This window comes from Sphaerodactylus townsendi, linkage group LG01 (assembly GCF_021028975.2).
Source record: "Sphaerodactylus townsendi isolate TG3544 linkage group LG01, MPM_Stown_v2.3, whole genome shotgun sequence".
Classification (NCBI taxonomy): domain Eukaryota; kingdom Metazoa; phylum Chordata; class Lepidosauria; order Squamata; family Sphaerodactylidae; genus Sphaerodactylus; species Sphaerodactylus townsendi.
Genome location: NC_059425.1, coordinates 21,912,994 through 21,923,263, shown reverse-complemented (window position 1 = coordinate 21,923,263; position 10,270 = coordinate 21,912,994). Strand labels below are relative to the sequence as shown.

The window sequence follows — 10,270 nt, the reverse complement described above, 5'->3', positions numbered from 1 at the left end:
CATGCTGTCATTCTCTGCACCTCAAAGCGTTAAAGATTAGTCCCCCTCAAATAAAAGTAAACAGAAATTGTGCAAATAAGCAAGCAAGGGGGACAGAGCAAGCTCAGAAAATGGCACCGAGAAAGAAGTCCAGGGCAGCACCGAGGCGTGGGAAACATCTCAAAGAGATCACACAGACAGCTGAAGACATTTTCAAAATGTTTCAATCAAAGAATAGTTTTAAAAGGGGATTCATTTAAAAAGTTTTGAGGCTGCAAATAAAACATTTTGGGGCGAACACAATGCAGAACTCCATGAAGGAAACATTTTATTTCCTGCCTCAAACCATTTTAAAGGGTGAGGAGAGGGAGGGTATTTTGAACTAGTAGTTCAGCTGTGGAATTGGCTGCCTAGGGAGTCGGTCAGCTCCCCCTCTCTGGCAGACTTCAAGCAGAGGTTGGGATGACTATTTCTCAGGGATGCTCTAGGCTGATCTTGCATTGAGCAGGGGGCTGGACTAGATGGCCTGTATGGCCTTTTCAGACTCTATGGTTCATTCCGCACATGCAGAATAATGCACTTTCAAACTGTTTTCAGTGCTCTTTGAAGCTATGCAGAATAGCAAAATCCACTTGCAAACAGTTGTGAAAATGGTTTGAAAACGCATTATTTTGCGTGTGCGGAAGGGGCCTATGATTCTATGAACTGGATGGATCAACAAGCACCAGCAGCCACAGTTGCTTACTTTCTGAATGAGGAGCAGTCAAATGGGATGGAGCCACAATGTTCTTAGTTGTGGTGGTGGGGAATCCCAAAACAGGGAGCTGACCCTGACTTGGGCAATAGAGAACACTGGCAAGAAGGAGGAGGTAACTGTTGGAATGTTCAGCCTTGTTTGCATGCAGCAGCAGCACAAGCAGCAGGGAATTCCGGGAAGCTGCACAAACATTCTAAAGGTGACAGTTAAAAACCGTTTGGTAGTTCTGTTGTTCCCTGACTGACTGAGAGAAAAGAGGTTTCTCTGTGTACTGCTAACCAATGCTATGAAAAAGTGCCTTTGACTAAAGATACTGTATAAGTTTACTATCACAGCCAAACTGTAACAAGCGATGAGCCGTGAATGTAACGATATATATGTGATACTTTGTTGATATGTGTATACTGTTTATTTTTCTCTCTCAGTTAAAGTTCTCTTCATGTTTATAAGCTTCTGAGGTAAAAACAGCTGGTCTCTTGAGAGATAACTATTCTTATTTAGCGTGCCACACAGTCCACATTTCTGCTCGTTACTGTGCTTGACAGGATTATATATTGTAAATGTACCTGTTGTCAGCCTCAACAGCACAGCAAGGAAATGGGTGCCAAGGGAAGTGCATCAGCTCTGCTACAGCAATGAGGGATAGAAATACTCTGGAAGACAGCAGCAAGGTGCATGTAGTCCAGTGCTGTTTCCAAAAAAATGACAGCTGGGTGGTCCCAAGAAGCAGACAAACACAGCAAGGAAGTGGCAAACCTTCTGTGCCTTTGCCTGCCCACCACTGGTGTTCAGAGCTACATGGTCTCAGTACATGCAAGCTCCATTTATTATCTGGCGTATTTATGCATCTCGTTTCTTTTTTAAAACCTCAAGCAGATCAAGTTATTATTATTTTTTGTAGAACAGAAATCCATATATAATATCAGGAGCTGAGCAGAGCCCAAAGAGGAATGCCAAAATTCTTTCTGGGACTAATTTTTTTTAATTGACTCTTCACACGGCTTTGAGTAGTAACAGCTCTTGCATTCCTGTTCTGTATTGCTTTGCTTTGATATGTCTGGGGGAAGAAGGGAGGCACATGGGTGGGAATAAAAGGTGCCTGGGAAAGACAGTTCCTAGAACTGGCTTTCTCTATGGCCATGCTGTCGTCTGTCAATAAAGGCTTCTGATTGAAATCACTGAGTCTGAAATTGGTTGCAGATCCAGGGCTTGACAATGACGTTCCAAAATGATCTTGGTGTTTTCCAAATGCTGCTGCCTCTAACCATTAGACTGTCACCCATTACCTGTGTCTGTTTTCAGGTGACTGTATCCCAAACCCTTGTATGAACGGAGGCACCTGCATGGAAGAGGGAGACCACCTTGTGTGTCTCTGCCTACCAGGATATGGAGGAGACGCTTGTCACATAGGTGAGTAGAGCCGATGCCCGGTTTTGATTGATTCTAAAGTCAAGGTGCAGAAATTTCAATGAAAGGATTAGAAAAACCCTCCCCAGACAGATATCGTTGCACATGTTTCTAGTTCAGGCATGAGCTGCGCTTCTTCCAGTTCAGTTCCATTTTTAGGTTCGAGCTTAATTTAAGAAATGCTTTAATTTAATGCGTTTTAACCGTGATGTTAGATTTTGAAAGCCACCCTGAGCCCACAAGGGGAAGGGCAGCCTAGAAATGCAATAAACAAACAAACAAACAAACACACAAACCCTATTTTATTTCCATGCATATTTCATTGAATAATTCACTGATTAAAATTCATTAACTTAATCAGGTATTGTGTTTTCTTTGCAAATTGGGGGCTCCTTCCCCACGTCAAAAAGTCCCCATCCTTGCAAAAAGTAAAATCTCTTTCAAATTCTTCCTCTTTTCTCTCCAGACCTGGAGAAATGCAAGTCTGGCTGGGACAGTTTCCAGGGCTTTTGCTACAAGCACTTCCCCACTCGGCGTAGCTGGGAAGACGCTGAGACTCAGTGCAGGAGCCACGGGGGACACCTTGCAAATATCATGACACCCGAAGAACAGAGTTTCCTCAATGGTACGTGAAGAAGAAGAGTTGGATTTATATCCCCCCCTTTCTCTCCTGTAAGGAGACTCAAAGGGGCTTACTAACTCCTTTCCCTCCCCCCCCCCCTCCCACAACAAACACCCTGTGAGGTGGGCAGGGCTGAGAGAGCTCAGAAGAACTGTGGCTAGCCCAAGGTCATCCAGCTGGTGTGTGTGGGAGTGCACAGGCTCATCTGAATTCCCCAGATAAGCCTCCTCAGCTCAAGCAGCAGAGCGGGGAATCAAACCCGGTTCCTCCAGGTTAGAGTACACCTGCTCTTAACCACTACGCCACTGCTGCTCCCAGCACTCTGTTGCTGGCGTGGTGTATGTTAGGAGTGCCCTATACAGAGGTGGGATCCAAATACTTCTCTAGAAGTGGTTACTAATTTTTTCTGAGTACCGAGAAGGGATTACTAAAGCAACCTCCCTGCCCATTAGGGACTGGAGGTGCGTGTGTGCGGCGGCGCCACTGTTTGAATCCCACCACCATCGGAACCTGTTATTAAAATTTTTGGATCCCACCACTGGCCCTATAGAAATGCAAGAGTTTCTGTAATTTTGTTGGTGGGGACAAGTAATGCAAAGAACATGGTATGTTCAACACTGTTTGCTTCCTGTGGGGGAAAAATGTCTATTAAGAATCAGGGTGGGCATCTAAATGCAGATCTCACTGACAGCAACAGACAGCGTACAGATTTAGTTGCGCATCTGGGTGCGTATTTAATTGCAGTCCCCACAGAAAGCAATTGATTCTATATAGGATTTGCACCTTGTCTGAGACATTTGAGCCTGTGTGTAGAACAAACTGAACAACTCTATCAAGTTGCACAAGGTCAAGTTGCATAAATCCCTGCATAAGGATGCTATTTCGTTACCCCTTCATAATATCAAATGGTACATCTTGGCTTGACTCTGGTATTCTTGAATAGGAAAGGCGATGTACTGCAGTTAAGGGATAAATGTTAAGCTTTTATTTTAATCATAAAATTAATTGGTTTTATTACTTGCTGTAGTTCCCCGAAAATAAGCCCTACCCCGAAAATAAGCCCTTTCATGATTTTTCATGATTTTTGGAGGAGGGTTAAAATATAAGACCTACCCCAAAATAAGCCCTACCGGTAGTTACAGATCAGGATGGTGTGTTCCAGCAGGGTGCTCCCTGCCAATGAGGATGCAGCTTGCATCACATGTGACAGGCCCGCCTTAATTCCAAGAGCCCGCCTTAATGAATTGTGAAGGAACTGTATTGTGAATGAATTGTGAAGGAACCGTATTTCCCCTAAAATAAGCCCTACCCCGAAAATAAGCCTAATGCATCTTTTGATGCAAAAATTAATATAAGACCCTGTCTTATTTTTGGGGAAATGCGGTATTACTGATTTCATTAGGCATACAGAACTGAATATTATCTATCTATTCAATGGCTATTCCACATGTTATCTCTAAAACACTGCTGGCTCTTTCCATGTACCAGTGATTCCCAACTTTTTTTTCTTTGCGTACCCCTTGGCAACCCATTTCTCTAAAATTGTACCCCTATATTAGTGAACCCATTATATAATTTTTTTCTTGTATCCCCTAAACACTCTGATGCCAACACCAGGTTGGGAACCACAGCTATATACTATACTATGCTGCCATCTAGAGTCATTATATGGTATAACGATAGTCTTCTCGCTTGTTTTATGGAAATAAAATAATTTCACATGAACTGGTTCAACTCAAACATTCATGATTCAAGTAAGATTTTTTCCCCAGTAAAATTGTAGCTGCAGATAACCTTTGACATAACCTTTGGAATATGCTGCCACAGGAAGTGGTGATGGCCACTAACCTGGATAGCTTTAAAAGGGCTTGGACAGATTTATGGAGACATTATGTGCATCCCCAGGTTTCCTGCAGTGTCCTTATTTTTCATTGAACTACCATCTACTTTATATTTCAGATCAATACAAGGAGTATCAATGGATCGGCCTGAATGACCGGACAATTGAAGGGGATTTCCAGTGGTCGGATGGAAGCCCTGTGGTAGGTGATGCTCTCAAATGCCTAAAACTACCAGGCCATGGCCGCACAGCCCATAAAACCTACAACAGCCAATGTATTGTCGAAGGCTTTCATGGTTGGATTCAACTGGTTGTGGTGGGTTTTCCGGGCTGTGTGGCCGTGGTCTGGTAGATCTTGTTCCTAACGTTTCACCTGCATCTGTGGCCGGCATCTTCAGAGGTGTATCACAGAGGGAAGTCTGTACACACTGTGTCCTGAGGGTTGTGTAACAAGGTTGTGTAACAGACTTCCCTCTGTGATACACCTCTGAAGATGCCAGCCACAGATGCTGGCAAAACGTTAGGAACAAGATCCACCAGACCATGACCACAGAGCCTGGAAAATCCACCAGAACAAACTACAACAGCCAGTTGGTTCCAGACATGAAAGTCTTCGACAAAGCATATTTAATGCGCTGATCAAGAGTCAGGGTGGCCTAGTGTAGCCCCAAGCATCATATATAGATGGTGTCTATGATTAACATCTCCCTGTTTCCCCCTTTCTTTCTCTTTCTCTCTGTGGCAGCTTTATGAGAATTGGCATCCTGGGCAGCCCGATAGCTATTTCCTCTCTGGAGAGAACTGTGTGGTGATTGTGTGGCATGACGAGGGGCAGTGGAGTGACGTACCTTGTAACTACCACCTGTCGTACACCTGCAAAATGGGACTGGGTAAGCCCTTAAGTGCCCTGCGGGCCTTTGAGGCCGTTACCTGTTGGCGAAGAGTCACCAGCTTGGCGTATGAGCAAACGTTTTATCTATCTCACATGTAATTAAATCTGTGCAGCATCCTTAATAGGTGTGTTCTGAACAATCAAGAATATATTATCATTTCATCAGTGGTGAATTGCATGCTTAAGATCATAGACAATTGGGGCAGCTGCATAAATTATGTGCCTTAATCATTCTCATCTGCATTATGTTACTTTTAGAGAACAGTTGTGCTTTGGAATGAGGCAGGGACCTTGAGCTGCAATTAAGCCGACCGCAGAGAGTAGAATTCACACATGTGATTGTACACACATGAAGCTACCTTGTCTTTCTAATAATGCTTATTATCTTGCGAAATTCATTGGATAAAATGGAGGAGAGGAGAACAAAGTAAGCAGCTTTCAGTCCATGGCTCTTGATTCCATATTGTTCTTGTGCTCTGCCTCACAGTAAGGACACATTTCCTCCGGGGCAGAGCTCCATTACAGACACATTTTCTCACTTCGCAAACTAACCGCGCTGCAGGTTTGACATTCGCCGCAGTTTCCGAACGCAGGCAAAAGGCAACGTTTTTTCCTGCCCGCACAGGGAAACTGAAGCAGAGCAGTGTCCTTTTTCCTTGTTTTGGGGTTTCTGCTCCTCTCAACATTTTCCCCACCCACACAGGAGCACTTCTGCCCTCTTCTCAGCAGACACTTCTGGGAGAATCAATGGGCCTTCTTTGTTAATTTTAATGCTAGTTTCCACCTCAGAAGTGCCCATCATAATGGGCAAAATAATAATAATAACATAAGAACATAAGAACTAGCCTGCTGGATCAGACCAGAGTCCATCTAGTCCAGCACTCTGCTACTCGCAGTGGCCCACCAGGTGTCTTTGGGAGCTCACATGCAGGATGTGAAAGCGATGGCCTTCTGCTGCTGCTGCTGCTGAGCACCTGGTCTGCTAAGGCATTTGCAATCTGAGATCAAGGAGGATCAAGATTGGTAGCCATAGATCGACTTCTCCTCCATAAATAATAATTTAAGGGCAGCAAAAAAGGTGGGAATCAACCAACTGACTGGGAATGACACAGAAGCAGGGCCAGGCAAAATGGCCGCCAGGCTTGCAGCAAGCAGTGGGGCACATTCTCACAAGTAAACAGAGAAATGTAGGGAGACCCCAGAGCAGAACAGAGAGCCTTGGGGTAAGCACAGTATGCGTAATGGCCCAATGTTGAGGAGAAAGGAAAGGTTCAAATGAAGTAATTTTGAAAAAGAATAATTTCCTCAATGCCTATTAACTTTAGTAGCTAAACAGAACCTCTGTGTTTAGAGGCTTAGAAACTAGTCACGAGCAAGGCTAGCTGGGATTTCCATTTTGGCCTTGTTTTACCTCAGTAGTTTATTTTTTTAAGGTCGTCTTGTATACTACAGGCTTTGGAGTTGCTGGATTTTAATCTTAAACTGTTGGGAATGGATTATAAAACGATTGATACGTTTAAAAAATGACAGTTAAATGCTTCCTCCCCAGTGTCTTGCAGCTCACCCCCGGAGGTGGCAAACGCCCAAATATTCGGCAAACCAAAGCAGCGTTACGAAATCAATTCTGTCATCCGGTATTGGTGCCAGGAAGGGTTCGCCCAACGCCACTCACCTGTCATCAGGTGTCAAGAGGATGGCCAGTGGGAACAGCCACAGTTCACCTGCCTCCCAAGTAAGTCTTGATTAAATTTCATTTTCATAAAATTAAAATTTATTATGACAGATGAAGTAGTATGTGAAACTTGCTTATATCTATTAACATCTGAACTTACAGCATCTTAACTTCCGAGTAAAGTTTTCAAGTCTAAGCAAGGTCTGAGTACAACTTTTTTGGTATACATATGGCCTTTGTTATCCTTGGCTATCCAAGTCTTTACACATACGAGCAAGTCTTTACACATACATGGGGAAAACTCAGCCTCCTTTGGTCTATTTCATTGATATTGTTATCTTGTTATCAGGCGTCGAGAAATTCAAATAGGAAGCAACGCCTAGTTTCCTTCTAGCAAAATATCATCATGATGCCTGTAGCTCTACAGCACCACCACTGCTGGTGGCAAGCACTGGTACTGCAGCCTCCCGGACAAAGATAAATAGATCCCTGCCCCCAAGGTGGTTACAGTCTAAAATCAGTTCTGGGGAAGATCATAAAAGGAAGGGAAGCAAACAAGCATGGGATGAACATGAATGGGTGCAGTGAATTTCTAAATACATTCTCCACTAATGAGCTATGGGATGCTCAGTTGCTTTATGATGAATCAAACCACAGATCCACATAGCCTGGGACCATTCTGTTCAGGAGCTTTCCCAGGAGGAAAAGGGTCTTCCCAATGCTTATATCCTTTTAATTGGAAGTCCCAGGGATTGGACCTGATGTTTCTATATGCAACGCAACGTCGATTGGACTGAACTCGAAAGCACACATTGGCCAATTATCCACGGCGGGCTGTTCCCCCGCCCTCGCCCCGCTCTGGTGTGAAAAGTCACGCCTGCTCTCGTGCAGAAAGCGAGAAGCATGCATGGGGCAACTGGAAGCGTGTCGAGACAAGAAATCTTGCCCTGGCGCACCTCCTCTCTTGGCGCACCGCAAAGAAGAAGCTTCTCAGGACAAGATTTCTGGCCCCAATACGCTTTCGGTCCTACCGTACACCAGAGTGCCAATGGGTAATTGGCCCTAAAGTCTGCTAATGCAGACATCTTGTGTTCCTGAGGCTTTTTCATCCCACCTCTTATCCAGCAGTGGCGTAGGAGGTTAAGAGCTCATGTATCTAATCTGGAGGAACTGGGTTTGATTCCCAGCTCTGCCGCCTGAGCTATGGAGGCTTATCTGGGGAATTCAGATTAGCCTGTGCACTCCCACACATGCCAGCTGGGTGACCTTGGGCTAGTCACAGCTTCTCAGAACTCTCTCAGCCCCACCCACCTCACAGGGTGTTTGTTGTGAGGGGCGAAGGGCAAGGAGATTGTAAGCCCCTTTGAGTCTCCTTACAGAAGAGAAAGGGGGGATATAAATCCAAACTCTTCTTCTTCTATTAACACCACGTGGGTTTCCCCCTCCCCTCTTCTTTTTCCTCTCTAAAGGGATAGGCCAGTTCCAGGAGTGAAGAGTGACCCGAATCTGTCCATCAGCCCCCGTTCGCAATCCAAGTCAGGAGTCTGGACAAAACAGCAGGAAATGAGAAATGGTGCCTTCAGTCCTTACTCTCTTTTTTATTATGTGTATATATAAAGAAATTCTAATAACTAAATATTTCCTTAAAAAAAAAACCCGACTCCTCAATGGCAAAATAAAATATAACTTTGTACTTTGTGCCCAGAGCATTCTTTAAGCCTCGAAAATGCAGTTGGGATTTGTGATTCGCCGATGGGTTTCGGACACTGGACGTGGCTTACTCCAGAGCCAGACCATTCGTGGTCATTGCTGTCACCTCTGACTGGCTGCAGCTCACCTACTGGAAAATATCTCCCAGCACCTGCTCCCTGTAACTGGACAGCAGCAAATGATAGGACTTGCAGTGATGGATACCAATTATGGGGGGAAAGTAATATTAGGAAAAACCATTGTATGGTAAGAGTCATTCAGCAGTGGAATTGGCTGCCTTGGGTGAACTCCCCCCCCCCCACTGGCATCCTTCCATTCTACTGGAGTCCACATCTGAATTGATTCTTCTGTGCTCTAAGTGGGCTCAAAGCCTGCTGACCTTATAACATCCTCTCCCCGACTCTTCCTTCCTTCCTTCCTTCCTTCCTTCCTTCCTTCCTTCCTTCCTTCCTTCCTTCCTTCCTTCCTTCCTTCCTTCCTTCCTTCCTTCCTTCCTTCCTTCCTTCCTTCCTTCCTTCCTTCCTGACACTGATTTCATTCTCTCCAATATTTCATAGAGAGAAAAAAAGGTGACGTGTGTAACATTCCAATATTTATAACAAGGACTATTGGATTATTTCCCATTGCTGACGGCAATGTCTCTTGTGTGAATTTGCTCTGCTTCAGACTGTCTTCCGCCATTTCAAAATACAAGAAGATTAAGGATACAGGAAGTTACAATTGTGCTATCAACATTTCCAAATATTCCTCAGCAGCTGCAGGATGTGCGAAACCAGCAGGCTACATACTGCATCGGGCTTTAGAGTTCATGCGCCTGCATTGATATGAATGTATCCGGGAAACAGGCAGCCTTGTTTGCCACTCAGATTTAAACTGCAGAGAATCTGGGGACAGTGTCCCAAAGAATGATAATAACAGCAGCATCAACTCCCATACTCAAAACATTTGCCAAAGGCATCCACAAGCAAGAAAAAACTGGGACAAAACAAGGTGACTGATTTACAGAGGAGACAACCAGAAAACAGAGGTTGGTAAATTCATTCCCCCAACCACCCCAGGCTTGTGCATTCCCCTCAATTTTGCCACTTCCAGTTCTCAATTCTGATTCTGCAACCCTAGATGGGTCCAGTTTTTCATAGCTTCCAACACTGCTTATTGTGGACACAAGAAGGAGGAGAAGGGTCCAAACTGACTAGCATTTTTACATTTCTTCAATGACAACTGCAAACATTTTATTTCTAGACCCTTTCCACACAACCAGTTCACTGTACTACTATTGTTCATGCATATGCCTTCTCCCCAGAGACTTGCTCATCTGTCCTGTGAAATTTTAAGTGGGTGATTTCAGGCTATTTTTTAAGAGACACCAGAAAGAACACATATTCAGATAC

At 44.4% G+C, this 10,270-nt stretch overlaps 1 protein-coding gene across 1 annotated transcript; it reads left to right on the top strand.

Annotated features, from left to right (window-relative positions):
* The first annotated feature begins 2,038 nt into the window (after window positions 1-2,038).
* LOC125442115 (brevican core protein-like) lies at window positions 2,039-8,858 on the top strand. Its single transcript, XM_048513266.1, has 6 exons — window positions 2,039-2,146; window positions 2,610-2,768; window positions 4,725-4,807; window positions 5,351-5,495; window positions 7,047-7,229; window positions 8,639-8,858. Exons 1-6 carry the CDS (start codon window positions 2,062-2,064, stop codon window positions 8,659-8,661), a joined length of 678 nt encoding a protein of 225 aa, XP_048369223.1. The 5' UTR covers window positions 2,039-2,061; the 3' UTR covers window positions 8,662-8,858.
* The last annotated feature ends 1,412 nt before the right edge of the window (window positions 8,859-10,270 follow it).

Excerpts from the sequence above, each read along its gene's own strand:
- LOC125442115 (XM_048513266.1), top strand. The coding sequence starts at position 2,062 with ATGAACGGAGGCACCTGCATGGAAGAGGGAGACCACCTTGTGTGTCTC. Across the intron at positions 4,808-5,350 it reads GGTCGGATGGAAGCCCTGTG|CTTTATGAGAATTGGCATCC; the intron begins GTAGGTGATGCT and ends TCTCTGTGGCAG. Across the intron at positions 7,230-8,638 it reads ACAGTTCACCTGCCTCCCAA|GGATAGGCCAGTTCCAGGAG; the intron begins GTAAGTCTTGAT and ends TCCTCTCTAAAG.